We start from the raw sequence: 23,627 nt of genomic DNA, 5'->3' as shown, positions 1-23,627 counted from the left end.
ACAGCTAAATTTAAGGCGCACGTCATATATCACGAAACTCAGAAAGCTGCTCTCTGAGGCTAATAAAGCCAATTAAATAAGTGAATAAACCTTCACCTTCATTCCTGAGTATGAAGCATTGAGTCGTCTTCGATTCTTGCCTGACGAGAAAATGTTTATTTTAATACAAAAATCAACTACCGAAGCGATTGCTGGATTGCTTAGGAGTTAGGAAGTGTGCCAATTCTCCGGCTAATATTCTTGTTCTGAACGTGGTGTCCGGTTGAAGAGATGGCGTAACACCATAATTCTTCTAAAAATTAAATGCCTCGTCAAAGAAAGTTTGATTTCTGCGCACCTAAGAAACTGTACTACAATAATGGACAGCCGAAGTGCCTGAACAAAGGGTCTACATCCTTTACCAGCATGGTGCACCGGCTTATACAAGCCGGCTAGAGAATCGCTGAATATGTTTATGCTTTGTTAATGAACACATATGGCAGCTGTACAATCTACCAAGAAGACGTTCATACATCTGCGAAACGAACGTTTTGAAGCAGCCTGTCATTCATTAAAGCTCTAATCGTGATGGAAGTTATGCTGAACATATGTGAGTGTAGTAAAAATGTCGCTCAAATATCTCTTTTTGCACAGATTCAGTCTTTGAAACAGCATAAGCAAAAATTCGCCTGCAGCCCGGCTATCCTGTAGATATTGTCGAAACTGAGAGCAAGGTTGCATGCCTTATAATCTTTGGTTCAATAATATGATTTCTAAAGGTATGTATAAAAAAACAACTTATTTTTACTTATGCCAATTTTCGGCGTGCGATCGCTGAGCACGTTAAATTATTAATATGCTAATAATTTGATAATTTATCGTTTAGGAACAACTCGGAGCGTGAAACAGAGAGTTAAGTATCATAATTTTGAAAATTTATTTTTTAAATTGAAAAATTATTAGAAAAGCTCTCTATATTCCTTACACGTAGAAAACCATCAATAATTACTTCACAACGAATATTTTTTTCAGTCGTTTTCGCTAGCCTCTTTTTCAGTTCTACCACCATTTTTAAGCTGAAAAGTACTTCTTGCATTGAAGATTCGAGATCGAAGTTGAAAATCCGATCTTTCTTGTTTCATTTATTTTGTGTGTATATTTTTGGAATAGTTTCATCGATCGCTTGCTGCAACAAATGTATCAAATAATTCTCGATCACAACCCTATGATCGATCACTGAAACGCAGGTCTTGAGTTGGTGGTTATTATTTATGATTGTTAACACATAAGATGAAAGAAACCTATTTTTATCGTGGAATCCGAACCAACAGAAGAGTTTGAATCTAAAACCAGTTTCCTTCTCGTGTTTGTGTCGTAGCTTGTCCAGTTCCTCATGGTACTATCTATAACTAATGTAGTAATAAAATAGACGCCTATCAGTGCACAGTATAGCGCACCGTTATTCGTGCAACCAATGACTCGCTACAGACATCAGATCTATCACATTCACAGTCAGACTGGGGCGCATATTACTTACTGTTGTGGCTGTTGAACCTTTTTCCAATGTACGTTCACACGCAATGACGGTTAATTCACTTTACGCTTTGAAAACATAATGCATACGTCCTCACACACAACTACTCGGAATAATTTTAATTAGAAAATGTGATCGGAGAATCGTAGATATTCCCCGATCACATTTTCTGCTCTTTTCGTTGCCCTTGCTCGTGTGTAAATATGTATTGTTTACTCAGATGATAGCTGCTTATTGCTACCTGAATGATATATTTTTATGAATCAGGCAAGCTGCGGGTTACTCTGACATCTTGTATACTCTTGACTGAATCGTCAATATATACTAACAATTATTTGTACTCTAGAAATCGAAGCTATACATGCAACTGAGAGCAAAACTGAGCTATAGACTGACTGAAAATCTGTTTAGAGTAATTGTCAAGCAAAGGTAAGATAAACTATCAAACATGTTAATTGACGAACCTAATCATTCTTATTGTTATACGTATGTAGTAATAATGGCCAATTCAGACGAGCATCATCGTTGACCTGCCGTTATCGTCATATAGCGTTTGTGTGTGATGATTATCATTCGGAACATGGAAGTTGACTATATAGTCACCGTTAGCCCGTTGCACCGATATGACGAACGGGTCAAAAGGATGGAACGTAAACGCAGCTAATCTTTTTCCGCTCAATCGCTGTCCTGAAGACATATTCTGCAAGCCAGTGTGCATCTTGTACCTAGCAAAACAGAATAGCTTTTAGTGATAGATTAAACTATCATGCGGGCAATTGGTAATTAATTTAGCTATACTTACGATAACCTACTCAAGTCCGTAAAATAAGAAATTATGCATTTATTTTGTTAAGTACATCACACACACAAGGAACACAGACTACTTAAGTACCATTTCTATTCTAGATATAGTTTGTTATCTTGGCAGATGGAAATTGTAAAATAATAAAAGGAAAAATGGATAACTAACATTAGCAATCGTACGGTGAAAATCCAGGTATCAAAACAAAACGGTAAAATACAAAACCGAATCATAGTTATGCGTAATTAATATTAACAGTATCAGAGGAAAGCGTCGAAATATTCGTGAATACCTTAAACAAATACATAGATGTCTAACGGTATCTATTCCAACAGGACTTGATATAATTCTCATATTAAAAACGCCTATTCAACAAATAATGGATAATAAGAAATTGTCTATCTGTATTCAAACCCTTTGTTAATGGAAACTACAGTGGAGAGGAATATACCGACCTGAGCAAACCGGAATCTCTGTTGTAGAATTTGATTGGGTATTCTCCTGAAGCTTTGGGCCGTTCGAACATTGATACCCATTTATCGTCATAGGAGAATAGCGCGAGATCAAGGTAAGGACTGGCGTTAAAGCTCTGACATGAAACGGGCAATTGGCTTAAAAGGCGCTTCACCATCTCCTGCTGACCTCCGAAACGAGCGTGTAGAATAGTTTGCTTAAACCGTTGCTGTAACAACTTCGAATGGACATTATTCGATGGGCTGCAACCTTGCGGTAGATTACGGAAATATTCGCAGAAGTTATCCACTAGGGCGAGTAACTCTTCAGATGTGTTCTTGTAGACATTAAGAACTTCCGCGGTGGAAATTCGGTAGACGGCGAACATAGATGGCCCACTTGCGTCTTGTGACCGATTTAGTAGAGCCTTTTCCTTGGTGAATTTTATTAGCAGATGATCCTCATCAAGTAGTTGCATTTTTACCATCTTCAATTGTTGAATCGCCCCGAAAAGTTGACAAAACTCCTTGATCTGCTGGGGATCACCTTCGCACTTTTTGTACAGAAGAGCAAGGAGACGATGCTTAAGAGATGCTATGCATGCTTCAGCCCGCGGGGGATATGGGGAGCCATTCTCATCGAGTACTGGCTCGACAGCCGATACAATTTCCCCATCATCGGGAAAGCAAAACCGGCCAATTTCGTGTCGCTTAGCGAACGTTCCCTCAGATGTAACCTCATACACGTGGATGGTCTGATGTTGCAGTGAAAGAATGGCCAGTGTACGAGCAAACAGATAGATGCCGTAGTTATGCGTAAGCAGAATCCGATCGACGCGAAACTGTAAGCGATCGCAAACTTTGCCTCGTTCAATGTCAACCAAATGGAAGGCATAGTCTTCATACGGCGCATGCCCGTTCGTGGCTAAAGATTCATTTGAAAGGTAGAGCTGTGGCTCAGTCGGATCCGTTGAAGGGTAGCATGAGGAGGCAACGATAAGGAACCTATAATCGATAGGCAAAACAAAACGATGCCAGTTGAAAAATCTAACTTTCTTCTCCGATTAATGCTGTTATACGATTACTACATAACAACAGTGGATTGAGCAACCAGGATATTCGATACAAAATCAACTGTTTGTTTTCTAGTGGAACTTTTCAGTTGCCTGCAAAGGTGCATGAGCCAAAAGAGATACTGTTTTGCTTGGACTCTATTTTGTAGTGTTACCTTTCTTGCGCATTTGCCTCATGCCCTGGAGAAAATAAACAAACGTAAACATCGAGAAACAGGTGCTGTCGGTGCAAAATTAAACGTTTTACTATAAACGAACCAAAGAGCCTCATTACTTGTACCTCATTTGATGTATTCTACTTTACATACAACGTACTTTCCATCATCCGTAAAAACCGAACACTCTCGGTTCAGCTGTTCCGAAGCATCATTAATTACCACGACGTTGTGAACGCGTTTAAAACATTTCTCGAAAGCCTGATGGCTTACAACTGGATCATATGTAAACTCTCCAGGAAGGTTGTAGATAAGTGAAGCTGCACCTTGGGGACCCTGAAGAATTAAGAAACCATAGCTGCTAACCGTACTCTACTCGGTAAAACCTCAAAGCTCATATGGCACGTCATTTGGGGCTAAGTAGTTTTTTAAAAGTGATTCAATTAGGTGTGATAATAAGTATGATATGATGGTAGGTTAAATATGATATTTATAACAACTAAGCTTTCGATACGGCGCGAAAATTTCCCTGTGTATATTTTGAGCAAAAAAAACATTGACACAATTATTCGCACACGTTTGACTAACCAAATACTTGAAGATCTGTATGCACATCTGGTCCGACGAAAAAGCAAACAAGTATTTTCCATCTGGTGAAAACTTTTTGAGGAATACGGATGGCTTGTCAACAGCCATGATCGTGTGTCGTGGTACGGCATTCTGGTGCAGCTGCCGAGATATTAACGAACTGCTCACGTTCTGCCTGAAACCATTTTATTTGAGAACCAAAAGCAAGAGAATTTACAATGTGTTCTCCGTTCGATCGCTTTCTCGTTCATCTCACCCCTCAAATAATAAAGGCTTAGCTGACTCTAATTTCAGTTACGAGACGCTTGCTTGTTTCAGCCCATTAACATATATAGTGGCCATAATACAACAAACATATATGTGGCTTGTCGGCTAAACATTTCCTGTAAGAATCATTTAGTACACATTTATGAACTGAATTAGCAGTGAAGAATATTTTCTAAGGCAATATCTTTCTTATACGAGCAATTAAATTTGATTGTATTGTTGACACTTCCTAGCAGATAAATTACAAGTAACTTCCGAATTAAATCTTCTTACTTCATTCTCTGGTCAAAATATACCTTTTTTTTTTTAGCTGTAATCGCATGAACTGCTTAAAAACTGCTATCAAATATAAAGTACAGTGAACGACTTGAAATTTATTTCACTCTTACTTGAAAAATCAGAGGCCAATAAGTTGTAGGTAGTTTTCAAGTTCGATTCCAGTGTGTTTTCTTTTATTTTGAACGTGTTCCACGGCATCTGCTCGCTCCATTTGATATGAGGCAAAGTACAGAGGAACACGACTGGAGAGAAAAAGGGGTCAAAGATTCCGAGACGAGTAGTATTTACTTACTTTGCTGGATACGTTTCGCGTTGAAGCAGACGGCACAGCAAATTTTGCGTCGGAATCTTTCGCGGTGGAAGCCAGTCATTATCTGGAACTTCTTGGTCTAATTCACGCTTCCATTTGAGACTCATTCTCTGACCGCGGATGCCTTTCCAATGCAAAATATATAGACTTGTTAGGTGCTGCGAACTTTCCCTAAGTGACCTGCAGTTGTACTGAGAGACCAGCGCTCCTCCGTACATAAACTTTTATGTAGGCTGGGGTACACCTTGCTGTTAAGGGTTTGTTTTGCCACTGCGTAGCAACGCCTGAGTTATGCATAACTTAGATGCATTATAGCAGAGGTTAAACTATAACAGTGAAGAACTGAAGAAAGACTTGCAACTATCAATGTATTTAACCAATATATATCAATACAGTGAATCGAAAACGTAGAACTAAGCACACATATAGAGCAAGTCGCTCTGCTGCATACGATCCCCCCTTATATGATGTTAAAAAGTGCTTAAATTCTTTCATTTTAAAGCCATTATTTCTCTATAGCAATTAAATAAATTAAATGCTATTAAAATTTCACAGATTTCAAGAGGAGCACTTGAACCGTTTTGTATTTCTTCCCTAATGCCAGCTAGATCATGTCTAGTTAAATGTATTTCGGGTTTTTTTCGAATGAGGAAATTCAAAAGAAAGATTAGGCTCTCATTTTCAAGACCACCATTCGCCACTACTGGCTGCCTTCAAAAAACGGTCATAAGCAGCTATTTTTTTGCAATATGTCGACATCATGAAAGATTTAATCTAACATCACACGTTAGACGGCGAGAAAACAGTAGTGCTTGTCAAGACTCAGTGTAGTATGGTGCAGTAAGCTCTAAATACATTTTCCAGCTGGTTCGAACCAATCAAGTTAAAACTTAAATCAAATTAGCAGCAAATTGTATAGTGCAAGAATCGACTGAGGCGTGAGATTCATTTGTTTATTGTCAAATTTTGAGGTGGTTTGCCTTAAGGGTACCTCCTGTACACTTGATTTCATGCTGACCACATGCTATACCCTTTTTTATATAAGCTTGTACTTATTATATGGCACCAGAATAGAACAAATGACATTACTCTTCTCGAATAAGTGCAATTTTTGATCTTGTACAACTAGGAGCAATACTATATAATATATAGCAACGATTGGAACCTGCAATATGTACAGACAGACGAATTTGCCGTACTGTAATATTTTTTAATTTTTATGATTTCACCAAAAGCAAATAAAAAAGGTATTTCTTATTAATCAAGAACACATATAACCGATACAATTTAAAGCTGAATAATCAAAGTCTCTAAAATCTATTTATAGCTAAATTATTTTACTGAATATACGTTACTTGTTGTGAGATAATACGATGTCCCTTAAACTGTTAGCACAAAGGAACATTGTCCGTGTCATGGGAGTGGCCGTGAAGGTATATTTAATTGATATATTTAACAATACAGTTAAATCTGTTAGGGTTTGAAATTAAGCGTTAGATTTTAGGGATTATATAATCATTTACGCACTGTATATTTCTCTATTTTGGGTACAATTTAGAGACTTCAAATAAATCTATTACTTTTTTAATTCAAATACTTCGTGTGACGTAATCTGGGTTACCTGACTATAGTTTTGCTGATCGCAAACCGTCGTTAATTTCTTATTAATGATAAACCATTTAGTAGAGAATTCATTAAGCTTATGGAAATTGCTCCTGACGATTATTTTACATGTATAGTAGCTACAGGTATAGTACTAATGGATGAATAAGGACAGATGCATTCGTGAATACTTTTACATGTCATGTTAAATATACCCTGCTAGTGCCGCAACACAAAAAAAACAGCTTTAAGAGAGAGCGCATCGTAAAAAAAAAGCATGTTTTAAATATACGTATTTCACAGTCAATGCAGTTGCACGACATGCACGCAGTTCGTAGGGCATCGAAAAGTATTGCAAACAAGAAAAAACGTGTTATGAAATTTGTCTTTGGTCAGCATCTTAGGAATTTTATTATTTTTTGATGCATATGGGGTAGTATATTCGAAGTAAGGAAAATCCTAAGGGGTTGTTTATCATAACGGGCGTACATTCATCTGCTACTTTTTAGTTCCAGGCATAAACCAAAGCAAAACAACAAACACATCGTGGAAAAGAACAGGTTTCCGAATTATATATAGTATAGTCTATTACGCGAACTCTTCAACTGGACGAACTGAGCAGCCGAAATCGCATCTTTGTCCGGGTGTTACCAATATAGTTCGCCTTTTTCTATACTTTATATGTCAGACTGTTATGTGTTGATGAGATGAAAAAAATACGTAAAAAAGACAGTTAAGCAAATATTCGACATGGTGATAGCAATCTGGAGTAGTAATATCTTTGGTTGAATCCTTTAAGAATAGATGTGAACTTATGATGTACTTTATGATGGTGGCTATATCATTAACATTAATTACATTCAAATACAACGTAATTGTCATTAATAGTCAGCAGGTTACTATGTTGCAAAGTAATCCGAAATTATAAACTTTACCGAAAAAACCAACGGGTGATGTTGATTCAAAATGTCGTTCATAGCCCAGAAGTCCAAAGAGTGGCTGAACAAATGTTGGGAACCTTATCTGCTAGAGCAACAATAAAATTTCCCAAGAACGATGCGTTTTTTTTCTTAATTTAATGATCAACAGCATGGTTGTTATACTATATCTATATATATATATACGGAAAATCAGCCATTATCTAATTTTTCCACCTTAAACAAACCCCACTGAAATTCTAGACTCCCTTTTTGCCCAAAATGGACGGTCTATGCTATTGCTACGTTATCATTCGGCTTCTCGAAAATTCAAGGGGAAATAAGGACCGCTTCATAGAAAGAATATCAATTGTCTATTGGATTTCCCAGTTCGACTTTTAGACTTTTTAGCCTCTTTTGCACTTTTTCCTTACCTATCGTACTTACGATTTAGGTTTTTGGCCTGTCATTAGGCTAAAATTTAGGTGAGCAAGAGTTTAACGAATTTATACTTACCAATATGGCTTGACCCAAGGTTAATATCATTTTTTTAGTTACTTTTTATTTTTTTTTTTAATTTTGATATCACTTTTTGAGAGAATTACTTGAGGATTAAGAACTAAATATTTGGAAACGATTAGTGAGCAGTTTATATTTCGAATGAAAACCGTAAGCGCGGCGACTGATAATGAATAATCATAATGAATATCTATATGTAAAGGTAGAAATATCCATAGACATAGTCTAAGAAATAAAGCATATGAAAAGTTCTCATTTTAGACTTTGTAATGAAAAAGAATGCTAGGGTATCTGACCATACTACCAGGTTCGGGACATTTATTGAGCCCTACATGAAATCTACAAATCAGAAGCACACAAAATAGCTTAGCCAATTATGAAGTACGATGGTGGCTTCGTTTCCCTCTGAAATGTTTCTAACTTCTTGCTGTCCACTCAATTATGTTATACCCTATCTATTTTTAAGACTAGAGAAAACACACCTATGATACTGGACAATGAGTTAATCAGCCAAAATTTAATGGTTTCCTCACAAAGGAAGAAACCAGGTGATTAGTACACAGCGTCAATGATCTGCTTGCTATCAAATTACTTCTTTCATTACAAACGTTGTCATTTATCAAATAACTTAAATTTAACGAAATGTAATATGAATACCTTTTTTCTATATCGTCGTACGCTTAGAAGATCTATATTTTTGGTGTCAGCCAAGGTACATCCTCTCCAGCTTAATCCCAACGGTGCTTGGGTTGCCTTTACCCAACGACACTTAACAGTGGTTACAGCTAATATAGCTAGAAATGACACTGAAAAAATAGTATTTTTCATAATATAACAGAATAGTACAGCTCTTCTTATGGATTTTTATTAACTAGGATAATTCCATCATAAGAAGGACAGTTTCACGTACAGTCAAGAGCAGAAATCTATCGAAAGAAGAACAGAAGTCCTTTCCCTCGAATATTGATCGCTGTGCCGCCATGATATGATTATGTCTATGCGACGCGATGTATTACTGTGCAAGCAATTTATTCCGAATTTTACTTACTCATGAGCTCGACTTTTCTAGAACGCCTCAATCTATAACGAAGAGTGAGCAAACTAGTGTAACAACGCTGATTTTAGTCCCGTATAATGTCCGCGTTGATAGATGTTGTTTGAATTTCTGATTGGCCCGCGAAACACGAAATCTGTTGTGCCTAGTGACGTATGACATTATTTGTTATTATCTGCCTCCTTTTTGTTTGCAAATAGAGCGGACGAACCCATCATCCTAGGACAGCTACTAGAGGAGGTCGATTTAAGGGGATCTACAATTGTACCTCCTCTTCAATAGCGTGTTATCAGCAGCATACTTTTGTTCAAGGTAAAAGTCTTACTGTTTTGACTAACGATAAGAAATTATGTTGGGTCGTCTGGCCCGAGTTGGGCTGTTCACAGCACGGCCAGTCCGCGCCATAACCTCATTAAACCCATCGACCGAATTAGCTAGTGGTTCACTAATCTGCAAGCGCCTAACGAGCACTGTCGAAACACCGAAAGAAGAGATCCATCCGACTATTCGTAAGCCAAATGCTCTCATCAGAGAAAGCCTGACGGTAGGTTCATTTTGTTGTGGTCAAACTTCTTGCCGGCTTATGTAGGTATTTTTATTGATAACATATGCAGTACCAAAGTTGTGTATATTATATTTAACCAGATGAAGCCTTTTCATCAACAGTTCTTGTTAGCAATTAATTTTCGCACAGTTACATGGAGATAATGATATTAATGGAAAAGAGAGATTTCTTTACTTACTATACCCTTCCTATTATGTTCTTAAACGGACCAAACAGGATTTCGGCCGGTATTGTGCTGAGTGTCTTCCACGGTATGTGCAAAAGGTTCAGCTCACTGCTGGAGATGAGTTGGAGCTCTTGATTGCACCCGAAGGAGTTCTACCGGTGTTGTCATTCCTAAAGGACCATCATTTGGCCCAATTCACAAACTTGGTCGACATCGCGGGAGTGGATATTCCCAACCGAAAAAATAGGTATGGAAATTAATTGCACCAATATGGTATGGAAATGAATTGACACGTCTGGTACAAATTATCTAATCCGTTCAAATAGACATTTTCGTCGATGTATGTATTGTATACAGCTGTTTACTATAGAATCAACACAAATAAAGCGTCTGCCAGCTATGATGTCTTCACATCAGTGACGATTTCGCATCAGGTATAACTTTCGATTATAATAAAGAAGTGTTGCCATTATTAAGAAAACATTTGTCATGCTTTTCGGAAAGGTAGTTTTCATTTAAACTAATGACAAATTTATCCTCTACTTTTCTGAATATGACCAGGTTCGAAATCGTTTATAATCTTCTATCAATTAATTTTAACTCACGCGTTCGAGTGAAGACTTATACTGACGAGCTGACACCAATCGACTCCGCGTGCCACATCTTCAAGGGCGCAAATTGGTACGAACGAGAAATCTGGGATATGTACGGAGTGTTTTTCAGGAATCACCCTGATTTACGTCGAATTCTTACTGATTACGGTTTCGAAGGTCACCCCCAGAGGTACGTTTTCTATGCATAACTTTATTCTTATTACCCTTTAGCCAAATTTCTTTGTCTCAAAATGAGAAATCGCAAACTCCTTTTTTATTGTTATCTGTGTATATAACCTAAGAGGTCGAATGTAATTTTAACGTAAATATTTAGGTTTAAATGCCGCTCCAATAAAAGGTCGATCTTAACCGTGTCTATGTCGTTCTATTGCAGGAAGGACTTTCCGCTTAGTGGGTATGTAGAGGTACGTTATGATGATGACGTAAAACGTGTTGTTGTAGAGCCACTTGAATTAACGCAAGAGTTTCGTAAATTTGACCTCAAGACTCCGTGGGAAGTATTTCCCAATTTTCGCGCCTCAGAGGATGTGCCGATCGGGAAAATTGAAGGCTCCGAAGAGCCCCAGAAATAATTGTCGTAGACAGGATGCTTTTTAGATATAACCTAGCATTATAGATAACTAAAATAGTCATTACAAGTGAGATGTGCTAATGGTCACCCCTTCAACTCGTATTACGCATATAATTGGAACGGGGAACTGTGGCAAATTAAAGGTGAATAAAACGAGTATTTAAAATACCTATGCGTGCTTCTTGCATAGTACTACGACACACGCAAAAGGATTTGAATGACCAATAAACATACTTGTTTTTTAAATTTAGGCTAGGGTATAGTGGGCTCTTTCCACTATATCTTCATACGCTGTTTTTTAAAAAAAAAACCTTTTTGGGATGTATAAACAAAGTCTTCGGAGTTCTCTAAACGGCGAAACAGGATTTGAATTTCATGTGTCTTAACTAGAGAGCACTAGCATGCCACACTATAACTGCTGCCACGCAGCCTATATAAGTATGCACCATGTATAATACACGTAGGTGCATGTGAGAAGCCTTACATAGTCACTGTTAGAGATAAGACAGTACAAGTATTTTCCACGCAATAATCGTCTAGTCATTTCAGAGTATAAAACGTTACTTTTAACGTTTTGAAGCTAATAACAGACATTTTTCACTGGAAATGTCTGTTATTAACTCCAAATTTCTACTGGAAGCGAGAAAAAAAAGTAAAGCGCTTCACACTATTGCCAATTTTTTTACTAGCATTCGTATGCATTTGAAGTTTACACGTTCATTTCAATTGATCTTAGTTTTAAAATTATGTATTTTCACAATATTACTAGTGAACATGGCTTCTAGAATAGTGAAGAATCGGTTGCGCTTTAGTTAATCGTGATAGTTGACAAGCTGAAACGCTTTGATATAACCAAACCTTTAAATTAACATTGCCACGTCCCTAAATGATCCGAAGAATTTATGGATATATGTGCGGTGGCTTGTCGGATTATATCATTGATGGAGCGGTTTTGCTTGTTATTTCGTTTATTAACGAACTCAGCATTAAGGCAACGAGATACGTAAGTTATATTGGTCTGCACATAACGCAATTAGTTCAGTAAGCTTCTCTATCAATATTTGCGACACTCATTGCTATTTGGAAGTTTGAAAATTTTAGCAGTAAGACAACTTTTTTTTTCCTTTTTCTAGTTCAATATTTTACATAGAATGAGAAAACAGTAGTATCGTAACAGTATATCGTTAAAATTTTACAAACTCCTAAATATTAATACCATTATAATGAGGTATGAACAGCGTGAAATATGCTTGCATAAGAGGTACCACACAAAACTTACCTAACTTACTAACAAGATGCAAAGGATCCATATTGTCATCAAAAACGTCTATCTGAAAATTTACAAAGCCCAGAACATAAAAGCTACCTTCACATTTTATAAATTTAGGCACATCTAAGGGTTTTATAGTTGGGTTTCTTAATGTAAGCAGTGTCTGTGATGAGCCATCTTTGGACGTTCCATATAGTTTCGGGCTTGAGAAGGTAATGGTAAAGTTTATTGCATATCTCACATACCTTCGACATATATCTGAATTCAAGCGCGTAAAGTAGCACATGCATGTGGTATTTTAAGGTGATGCAATCGAATAGCGTTGTATAAACCCATAGTGACTAACCAGATCTACTTAAAGGAATTGCCCATCGCGAATCTAAGTCAATGTCGAAACGGCATGCCAAAAATCTATATAAGAGAATTCTAACAATGCTCGGGGTCTATACAAAATACTGAATATCTATGTGAGAATTGATGACATGCGACTCCGCGAATATATTCCTGAGCCCAAAACCAATGTTCGACAGATAGATTGATGTAAGCTTATTAGCTACAATTTGATTAACAAGAATTTCATGGATCGAAAAGATCACTGCGATTCTGTGAGAATGCGCAGATAATTAGTCGCTTATGATGGATACAAGATTATTACACAACGAGCGTGACCCGTTTGGAAATTATCCCTGATTCGAAATGAGCTCATTCAATCAGGAAAAAGGGCAGATCTTTCATAACCGTACTCAATTTTGCGTGTCCTCTGTCTTGAAATTATTCGAACTTTGTTCCAGTTTAAATTATTGGTCGCTCGTCGTAAAACACGAGAAGTTTATTTTTCGAGCGTCTTTTACATAGTTTCAAATAACGAAATTTGAGCGATATTAAGGTCATATGCACCGAAAGGACAACAATCAGCAAATTAGCAAAAAACTCCAGCAGGACATAACAGCTTTGAAGGACCATGGGAAAGCGTGGTTGTCGAGTTAAACATAGACCATGTCAACAAGAAGATACGAATTAGTTCTAAAGAATTAGAATCCCATTCTAACCAAGTACATTATTAAATTTAATAAAGACATCTTGAGAATTTGACCATCTCTAGACGCATACACAACCGTCACAAAAAAAACAAGCTTTTAGGAGACAAAATGTGTCTTTTTCATCTGTTTATTTTAGCAATTCAACATACGCTGCTGCAGCACACAGCCCTCAACTTTTACTCCACAGAACTGTTCACAATTTACATCGCTATTGCAACAGACCCTTCCCGCCTTTCCAATGAATGTTCTCAACTACTATTTTGATTTACCTAATCAAATTCAATAATTCGCCCTACTTGCCCGTGCTCAGTACATCTTACTACCCCCAGGAGCTTCATAGTAATTTTTACCCTCATTCAGTATATCCGTAGTGTTAGTCTTACTTAAACTCCTCTTGTTTTATAACATATCGTATACAACTGCTTATTATAAGGTATTTTATATATATATATATATATATATATATTTACAGTCGTCCGGTACGATCGCCGGCCAAGCAAAAAACGCCGTTGATGAGTGAAATTTGGTCCTACTCCTCAAGGGTTAGAAATAAATAACCTCACCATAATAATTCTTCCATATTATATAATAGTAATGATAACATCGTTAGTGCCGAGAATAGAGCGGAGTAGTGGTTCTTCTCGCAGTGGAAAACAAATTTGCAGAGGGTAGCAGAGATAAGTAATGTGGGATGAAAAACAAGGTAATGAAATTGCCGTATTTCAACCTTCCACCACTATTAGCCTGTTTTATTGGTTTGCCAAGGGTATTTCGTTTTTCAAAGACCCTTTAACTCTGCTGTTTTTCTAACCGGCCGCTCCCACCGATATACTCACACAACACAAGCACAGCGTATCTTCTTCAGGATGGGAACGATCTTTTTACCGCACGCTAGGACTAACTGTTTACCTGTTTACTTCAGCTAATAAACCACCTTGACTCATTTGTTCCCTACTACGTAAATTCAAACCAATTTGACTGCAATCCGTATGCATACCCAAAATACTCGAGTGACCGCATATATATATATATATATATGCCCTTAAGTAAGCGTACAGGTTCGTCTCGTGGTGCAGCAGTGCCGCTTCATTGTCGCGATTTCCTTTCTGTTTATACAGCATTTACTTTCTCTGTCCGGCATGGTTTTGATTTAGCATCGTAGCTGAAGTGTTTACTCTGCACCGACTGGAGCGTCGTTGGGGATTGCTGCTTCGTTGCTGCTGTCACTTGGTTTATCAGCTTGGCTAGCAGAAGCTTCAGGAGCTGCTGAAGTCAACGTGGTGGTTGTATCAGTTGGGTCGATAGTTGTTTTGCCTCGTTTCTCGCTAGGTTCGTCGCTGCTGGCAGTTGTCGTTTCTATCGAATTAATGCTTCGACGTCCGTCACGGTCGCCCCTCCCGCCGCGGTTGCGTTTAACACCTAAAGGTTGAGTCGAAGATCGGATCTTGTTGGTGTTGTTGTTGTTGGGTTGCTGTGTGTGTCTCCCTCACTCACTCACTGTCTCTTTCTCTCACTGTTCTTTCTTTTTCTTTCTGCTTGTTGAACAGCTCAATCACCAGATGTAAAACAGATCTGCGAAACAAGCAAACACAGCGGAGAGTGGTCCCATTGGTTACTACGACTACAACAATAACCGACGATAATCTCGATGCCGATTTAACATCACAGCGGCTCGATTTGCTCATCTACCGACACTCAACGACTCCGCTCCTCCACCGCCCGTCTCTTTTGCCATTTCTCACTCAGGCCACGTTCCGCATGACCACTTACCAGCATCCATTACTGAGCACAGTTTGAACCGGCCCGCGGGACGGTTCACGACCAAGGGAGTACAGCCAACAGACCGTTAACTTTTGCGGTGAGTTGCGTAGTCGTATTGACATGTAGTGAGTGCAGGTGAGTTTTTGAGAAGCAGAGGACCGAGTGACAGTAGATGGCACGAGATATCGGGCACCGTTGTCATTGTTTCATTAATAAAATTAGTACCGTCTTTAGTCGTGCTTTTTTCTTATTACCAATTCTGGGGGACCCCCGAGCCACCAATCTCACCCCAGATGGGGGGCGACATTACTGACGCGGTTATGTTGTTGTTCATCACATCTCCCTTACACTCATCATCCTTACTTTCGACACATTGGTCAAATAAGAATTAGGATAGCATGCTCCATATGACCAGAGTAGGAAAACAAAGAAGCAACACCTTCACCAACGCGCATATCGTAGATCTCATTTCCGCATTAAACATGCAAAAATGATAATATATGTTTTCTATTATTTTAAATCAACGAGATTTGTAATTTTGGAAAAAGTTGAGGCAGATAGAGCCAAAGACGGAATTAACAATCACTACTTTACACGCCAAGCTAAGAAGAAGTCACCGTGAAGAAATCTGTAAAGATTTGGTCATATGACCAACCAAGGAATCCGGTGAAACACCGAAACGGTGGGACAATGTGTATTGCATGCGTGTTGTGCTTAATAGTGGTGAAAGATGAATTGTTTTAAGCGGGCCGTGCAACTCACCGCTTCCTCGATATCCTTGCTGGCGATGTTGTCCGGCACGCTTTCTGTTGTTGCGGTCACCTACGAAATAGTAGGAAGACCAGTTGCAACAAAAGCAAATCTAATTTAAAAACTAATATTATTTGATGCATTTCGTATAATTGTATACATACTTTTTTAGAAAGCTTCATCTTTGTTGTACTAAGCCCAGGTTAACGTTTTATCCAGGTTGCGAGATTTACCTCGAGTCCGGGCTTTAGAATAATTGTATATACAAACCAGAAAAAAACGTACTGAAAACTGATTTTAAAATTATCGAGAAGTATAGGAACATCGAAAACTTGAGTAACAGACAGTATTACGACTTGGATTTATAATTTCTTTTGTAAATGTTTTTTTTTTTTTCTATATTTGTTATATCTCATCTTTTTTCTCAGGAAATTATCCTGGTTCTTCTAAAATTAATTTTGATAAAATCATAAAAAATTATAAAAAACAAAGTTATTCCTTAGCCACCTTCGATTCTCTATCTCAAATAATCACGATTCTTGTTTAAGTCATATTAAAGACTTAAACAGGAATCGTTAAATTAAATTAGAATTATTAAATTAGTCTTAAATAACTGTTTCAAACGTTAAAATCGCAGGTTTTTTGAAAGAGGCAGCCGAAGATTCGAACTTGATATAGGATTTTGCTATCTAAGCAAAACGACCCTCAGCAGCAACCTATTATTTAAACTGTAGATTGACTTACTTTGGAAACGAGTAGCTTTAAGTTCTGCTTGCTTGCGGTACTGCGTCGTTTCTTCGTCACCTTCAAGAACTTTCGCGTTTAGCGAAATCTCCTTTATAGTCAAGTTACCGTTTTTGATTAGCTTCTCGGCTGCTGATTTCGCACCGTTGTCTTCCTCAAATCGAACCATTGCCTGCAAGTAATATTTTATTCAATAGTGCGCATGGTTGGACAAACAGATTCGACGCGTCTTCACTCGGACCCAAAATTTGATGAAATATCAAATTCTATATAGCATATACGTATATGCTTTATTTTTTACATATGTATTTTTACAATACAACTTCATAATATGATCAAATTAGCCCAGCTAAGTGTAACTACAGGCTTTTCCTTTTCTTTGAATTAACCAATGTAACCGCATTTGACTTCAAAAAAAGGAACAAACTTGGTAGCATAATACACCTATCATTAAATCCTTATGTAATAACAGCTTGCTTGGTTGAAACGCGGCACCTAAATGCAGCTTCCTTTCCATCTCTTAAGCTATTACCCAAAAAGTCTCATGTCCAGCTAAGTATTTATATTATGGAAAAATGATAAATGTTATATTAATAGCGGTATGACAAAATGTACGTGTTAAAGCTGCTTAAAACAGATTTGGATTTCGACTGAGACGTTATCTCGACGTCAGTTCGACTAGATAAACAAAATAAGTGCGCCAGTCCACCAAGCTAGTTAACACTAACCTCCTCGTTGCCTTTGGTAAATTCAACGAACCCAACCTTAAAGCCTGCGTCAGTAAAAAGCGTCTTGATATCCTGAAAAGTCACTTCGTTGCCCGAAGGGAATCCCGTCAGATGAAGAAAGACCCCAGGTTTCTTGTCCATCTTTTGGTACATCTCCTCAACTCGAGCCATTTCCTTGAGTTCATCATTATCATTACCATCCGCTGTTTCATCGCTCTTGCGTTTTTTGCCCCCATCTTTCTTCTCGGCCGCTTTCTTATCGGCATGCTCCTGAGCCATCATTAGTATAAGCTCCTGATCCTGGTATTTTAATTCCTTCGTATCTCTCAGTTTTTTAGCGGCATCTTCGCTTTCCATAAGAACAAAAACAGATCCTTTGAATTGACGATTAAACGAGAAACGGCGCATTTTGACGCAGCCTGAGCCATACGGCCGGAAGAAATCAATCAGTTGATCTAAGGTTGTATCTTTAGGGAAGCCTTTGACGTATACGGTACGGTCGACAAAGGCCTGTTTAAACGATTCTGGCAAAGGCTTCGATGGATTGCGACGAATTTTCAAATTGTCTTCAGATACCTCTACGATACCGTGATCACTAGCCTTCAAGGCATCGCTAATCACAGCCTTATCAGTCGTGAGGCTCTTTAGGCGGTTGAACGTAAGGAGAGTGTCCATTTCGATCCCTAAAATATTAAACATATTTGAAGGGCATTAGGAATAAACTCAAAATTTCTTATTTTCTCCCGACACAAGGCCTTATCTGTTCTCTGACTATTAAATATAATTGCAATGACGACTGAACATCGCGTCACCGGCGAAAGTAGCTCAAAGTGAACGTAAAAAATTATCAATACTAAGAACATCTAAAATAAAAACTTAGCATAAATTTAAAAACATCCACGTCTGGTTCACTTTTTGTTTATTATTTTTGTTTTTAACTTATTTAAAAAATAAAACAAAAAGTGAACCAGGCGTGGATGTTTTTAAATCTATGTTAAGCTTACTATTCGTCCTATCCCCACGAAAAAATGGGGATTTGTAAAAAAAAAAATGAAGAATTAAATGCGTCAGTAATTTTCGGTGTACGCTAATACCACGAATGTCATTCTAATGCGTAGGCAAAACGAACAAATATGTATGTTAACAGGTAACATTATGTTCCTTCTTTGGCACGCCGAACAATGGATACCATGATTTCACTTTGTTTTTTACATGGGTCAATCACATCGCACGTTCGTTGTATTTCCCTTGCAACAACACAGAAAACGGTTCTGTATCGTTTAAATCTGTCAGTGCATTTAATTACAAAGGTTGTAATTCGAAGAGAATTGTCATAATGAGGTGATCTCAGGTACGAGAGCCTTATACTTACATCCCTCGTTCTCCTTAATTTTTTGAAGAAGAAATTTGTCCTTTGGCAGATTGTAGTCACCAAAATAGAACTGCAAGCAAAATCGAGGAAATCATTAATAGTGGTGACATGTAGCGCGTATTAGATACGGCTCGTTGTGCCATAAACAGGCTTGCCCAAAACGCTCACCAAGTTCGTACCGGGTATTCCAGCTGTCAAGTCGACGTTTTGAATTTTGCATTTACATCTTTAGACAGAATAACTTGAAAAAAGAACGCGTTTCCAACTCGCGCCGGTTCATCACCAAGATGGCAATGTCTCAATCCAAACGGCAGAAACGACGACTACAAATTGCAACGACGTACGCCATAGCATGGCGCAGCTGCTCGAGCGAGGTTCTAAAGCATGCACCGAGGGAAGGCATGAAATTCTCTTGTATTACACTTTTTGAATTCATAATAATAATAATATTATTGACTCTATATTTTTGTTTCATTTTTAACCTACCTCAACCTGGTAGATGATTTTTTCACGAAGTTGCTCGAGGCTTAGCTTCACTTCCTGCTTCTCAGTCTCAACACCGTTCGTCATTGTGATGATGTTACACGACGCAACAAGACCAACGATTCACAACGATGCAAATAAAAAAACCGCTTGACCACTCGTCAGTTTGTAACTGTCTAGATCCCGTAATATGTAAGCCCCTCGACAAATCCTCGCACGTGCGGCTGCTTCTAGAGTGGCCAATTGATGTTGATACGACGCTTGTACCACACCGAAATTTAGAGAGTACGACTATTTACAAAGCTTTGACCGCCAAATTTTAAATTTTCCGATAAAACAAATCTTGGACTGTTAGTGGTTCTGCCGCTCATATCTAGCTTGCATACTCTAGGTTAGGACTAATATGAAAAAGCTATTGAACGTTATTCATAGATGTGTTGGGTTGCTGGTTAAAGTAATGTGAAAATATAATGCAATTTCTAAAGTATGGAGTTCCGTCGATTAAATCAAAAGCACCGAATGCTGTTTTCATTCATATCAAAACTCGCGCACAGATGATTTTGAGGGCAACAACATCGTACACCGCATTGCTTTAAAAAAATAAAACCTACATTTATGTTCTTTGAAATGCAATTTGTACGGTTGAGTTATCTTGAATCTTGGTGCACAAAACAGTCTTACAGGCTCAGTTCAATTGTCGAAGCATCACGCGGTCAGGTAAACAGAACTTGAACTACAAGCCTCACAATATAGTCGCATAACTCCGAAATTACTGAACCTACTTTACGGGAGTTCTTGCAGAAATCGTTTTTGTTATAATCATCCGAATTGACTCGATTAGTTTAATCAGTAGGTATCCTAAATGCACTTTTACCTTAATCAATTATAACAAAAAGTTTCTGTTGATGTCCATAACCAGGTTAACGGAAACTCCTGTTGAATCTCTGCGACCTTCAAAATTTATGGTGTTTCTTACACATGTTAACATGATGACTGCGGAAGCTTGGACTAATACGATTCTATAGATACGATACATCTTATTTAATAATAGTGGTGACAGATTTTTCCTGTTTTTCTTCTTTTTATATAAATCTAGTGAAGCATATTAAGAATACCGGTCCAAATGTGATTCCTTCAATATTGACCTAACAAAATCTGTGTCGAAAAAGATCAGATACATTATTTCAAAAACTGAGTATATATATGTTAAACAAGTGGTCATGTACCTTATCTCCTAACTTTTTCAAACTGCTTCAGCACTGTACAGAAATGAGGCGCATTTCACCTCTGTATATCCCGGCTACTAAAACTGTTATAATTCAATGCTTTTAAATTCTGTGTTCATTTATATAGTATCATATACTTTATTTGTGAAATCTAAATGGCGCATATAAAGACAAAAAAGGAAAAGCGATATATATATATGTATATATATATGATCTTCAAGAGCTGTCGATGGACCTTCAAGTTCTATACAGTATTTGTGTTGCTTTTCCAGCAAAACGTTGGGGCATAAAGCTCCCTCCGTGTGGCAAGGCATGGCCTCTTGGCTCGGTCGCAAGACATTACGGCTGCTTTTCTACGGCTCGGATCACTTTTCGTTAGCATCACTACGTGCTCTTCTGTCACTCAAACTCCCTCTAGCTGTTGTTACGAAACGGCGCTGTCCTGTGCAGCAAGTGGCGAAAGATGCTGGACTTACAATACATTATTGGCCCTTTACTGTACCAAAAGGACAATTCGATCTCGGTGTGGTAGTTTCATTTGGGCAACTTATTCCTGCAGCCTGTATTCGTGCATGTACACATGGTATGGTGAACGTACATCCGAGTTTGCTGCCTCGGTGGCGAGGAGCAGCCCCTTTAGTGCACACAATTCTGGCAAATGATGAACGGGCTGGCGTATCCCTTATTACAGTGGCTCAAAATCGCTTTGATACGGGCTTTATCATAAACCAAACTTTACTTAAAGAAAGTCCTCGAGATTTGGAATACGTCGATCTCGAGCGTATTTCTGCTAGAGCAGGTAAACGCAAACACGTCTCTAACACATACAAAACAGTTGCTCCTTATTCTTATCTAACAATTGAAGTTTGTAAACATTTTTTTTGTGTAATACATTTAGTGCTTATCATATTTTTTTAATGGTGAAAATCTGTCTTGCTTGAAAGGTATCACTACACGTTGTAGAGTTGTAGCTCATCTCGGGTGCCGGGCACTTTGTAAACATAGTGCAATCTGGAGGTCATACCAAGTGAATGTTTCACAACATTCACAAATAAGCTTATATCAAGTGGGTAAGATTATTCGGTGCCTTCTTAAATGCAACGAAGCAAACCCAAAAACTCGTTTATCTATTGTATTTATCCTGGAAATATTAATCTGTAAACGGACCCAAATGAAAATTCTGTTTCGGGTTTTTCGAGTTAAAAAAATAATTTGTTAACACTTATAACGTCTCGGGTATGCATTTTTCCATTTCCACGAAACCTATTTTTAGCTATTATGCCAGTGGAAAAATAACAAGTGTTACTGGGAATTATTTTGAGGAAGAAATTATTTGGCGACCACAATGTGGTAGATTTAGAATCCTTTTCTCACCAACGAACATAGAATATTAACCGTCTACATCATTGCTTAGCGAAAACACATTGAAAGCGAAATGATGTTTACACATATAACGTTTCGCGTTTATATTTTTGAGGTGCCAGCCTGCTCGTAGAATTCATGTCAGACGTGGAAGGCTTGCTTGCTAACGCTCGTCCGCAAAGTGAAGACGGAGTCACGAAAGCTCCAAAGGTTAATCCTTCAATGGGAGTTCTCGATTTTCGAGAAACTATTACTCAGGTAAGCTTGACACAGCGAAGTAATCTTTCGTTTAGTGCTATGTAAGCTCGTATATTATCCGATCTATACTAGGTAGCTAAACAGAACGGGTGATATCCGGCTTCGACCTGTACCAGCTTTTCTTTTTGCATAGTCCCTTTGAGCGAGCTCAAATCAGAATTTGAAACATTTTTTTATCCTAGTCGCTGGTGCAAGCTTGATGGTAAGAAGCATCTTTATATCACAGCTTTCTTTCATCATTTAGGTACGCCAAAACGACAAACAGCAGGTGAAGGTGATATTTCAGATTTAAGCTTCCTGTTTACCTTGTCGTTCATGTGAACGATAAACCATATTCACTATAACTTTAAGCAAAACAACATTGCAGTTTCTTTGTCATTTATGACCCTCAAATATTTCTGTAAAAATTTGCGTATTGTAAACATTCACTGTTTAAACGATATGATAGTTACGGTTCTATAGTAATGGTAATATACAAGACAGGCTGTTGACAGGTGGACTGCCGGCGACGAGCGGTTGCTGATTTCGAGCCTTTAACGTGTTGGTATGGAAGATGGAAACTGCGTCTTTTCCTGCTGCCTCTTAGTCAACGGCCTCCAGATCCAAGTATCAACGATATACTTCGAGAAGCTAACTCAGCCGCCGAGAATGCCTATACAAGTGACACTCTTATCAATGGTATAGTTCCCCCTGGTTATGCTTTTTACCATAAAAAACGGCGTCTTCTCACAGTTCGTTGTATTGATGGCTGGGTTTGGGCGGAGCACGTTACTGTCAAGGGAAGAAGAAAGATGACAGCGCAGGAGTTTTATGCCGGATTCCTTAATAAGTCAGATTGTAAAACATTTACAAGAGAGCCATTAACCGCAGTTCATACAAGTTCTCAAAAACTGCCTCATAAAATGTAGATAATGGTTTATTTATATGCATTACTAAAAGGCATTAATATAAAATAAAATGTTTTACCCGTTTTTTATTTGTCTTTTATAAAAGCTTTATAGTTTCCTTTTGAGTGAGCCGAGAATCGTATTTTGAAGTCAAAACATAACTCAAATTATGCGACTGTCTTGTTGCATCTTCAGCAGGCTTAGCTGACCATAAGTTAGTGAAATTTTATTTCTCTTACGGTAATAAGCTCATAAACTGCACTGGTACTTTCCCTTGAAATTTTCTGATGATATAACCA

The 23,627-nt window shown here is 37.9% G+C and overlaps 4 protein-coding genes across 7 annotated transcripts; 2 read left to right on the top strand and 2 right to left on the bottom strand.

Moving 5' to 3' along the window:
* Window positions 1-880: 880 nt before the first annotated feature.
* abo (de-etiolated protein 1 abo) lies at window positions 881-9,638 on the bottom strand. 2 transcript variants are annotated; one of them, XM_022837689.2, is made up of 7 exons: window positions 9,526-9,638; window positions 9,135-9,283; window positions 5,422-5,563; window positions 4,584-4,758; window positions 4,156-4,331; window positions 2,771-3,772; window positions 881-2,238 (listed from the first exon to the last, which is right to left on the bottom strand). In XM_022837689.2, exons 3-7 carry the CDS (start codon window positions 5,544-5,546, stop codon window positions 2,022-2,024), a joined length of 1,695 nt encoding a protein of 564 aa, XP_022693424.1. In that variant the 5' UTR covers window positions 5,547-5,563; window positions 9,135-9,283; window positions 9,526-9,638; the 3' UTR covers window positions 881-2,021. The 2 variants fall into 2 exon arrangements, with proteins under 2 accessions (XP_022693424.1, XP_022693416.1); XM_022837681.2 differs by lacking the exon at window positions 9,526-9,638 and having other exon boundaries at window positions 9,135-9,440.
* Window positions 9,639-9,749: 111 nt separating this feature from the next.
* ND-30 (NADH:ubiquinone oxidoreductase core subunit S3) lies at window positions 9,750-11,615 on the top strand. Its single transcript, XM_022837722.2, has 4 exons — window positions 9,750-10,075; window positions 10,313-10,509; window positions 10,824-11,045; window positions 11,250-11,615. The coding sequence occupies exons 1-4, from the start codon at window positions 9,881-9,883 to the stop codon at window positions 11,446-11,448; spliced, it is 813 nt and encodes a 270-aa protein (XP_022693457.1). The 5' UTR covers window positions 9,750-9,880; the 3' UTR covers window positions 11,449-11,615.
* A 2,236-nt stretch (window positions 11,616-13,851) lies between these two features.
* Window positions 13,852-19,862, bottom strand: La (La autoantigen-like). 2 transcript variants are annotated; one of them, XM_022837297.2, is made up of 6 exons: window positions 19,599-19,857; window positions 19,113-19,182; window positions 17,741-18,423; window positions 17,013-17,184; window positions 16,281-16,340; window positions 13,852-15,176 (listed from the first exon to the last, which is right to left on the bottom strand). In XM_022837297.2, the coding sequence occupies exons 1-6, from the start codon at window positions 19,680-19,682 to the stop codon at window positions 14,929-14,931; spliced, it is 1,317 nt and encodes a 438-aa protein (XP_022693032.1). In that variant the 5' UTR covers window positions 19,683-19,857; the 3' UTR covers window positions 13,852-14,928. The 2 variants fall into 2 exon arrangements, with proteins under 2 accessions (XP_022693032.1, XP_022693043.1); XM_022837308.2 differs by having other exon boundaries at window positions 14,981-15,329; window positions 19,599-19,862.
* A 264-nt stretch (window positions 19,863-20,126) lies between these two features.
* LOC111262780 (methionyl-tRNA formyltransferase, mitochondrial) lies at window positions 20,127-23,412 on the top strand. 2 transcript variants are annotated; one of them, XM_022837322.2, is made up of 5 exons: window positions 20,127-20,312; window positions 21,094-21,620; window positions 21,766-21,891; window positions 22,299-22,441; window positions 22,936-23,412. In XM_022837322.2, exons 2-5 carry the CDS (start codon window positions 21,134-21,136, stop codon window positions 23,347-23,349), a joined length of 1,170 nt encoding a protein of 389 aa, XP_022693057.1. In that variant the 5' UTR covers window positions 20,127-20,312; window positions 21,094-21,133; the 3' UTR covers window positions 23,350-23,412. The 2 variants fall into 2 exon arrangements, with proteins under 2 accessions (XP_022693057.1, XP_022693066.1); XM_022837331.2 differs by lacking the exon at window positions 21,766-21,891 and having other exon boundaries at window positions 20,129-20,312.
* The last annotated feature ends 215 nt before the right edge of the window (window positions 23,413-23,627 follow it).

This window comes from Varroa jacobsoni, unplaced genomic scaffold (assembly GCF_002532875.2).
Source record: "Varroa jacobsoni isolate VJ856 unplaced genomic scaffold, vjacob_1.0 scaffold_74, whole genome shotgun sequence".
Classification (NCBI taxonomy): domain Eukaryota; kingdom Metazoa; phylum Arthropoda; class Arachnida; order Mesostigmata; family Varroidae; genus Varroa; species Varroa jacobsoni.
Note: the sequence above shows the minus strand (reverse complement) of the source record. Positions and strands in the feature narration are given on the sequence as shown.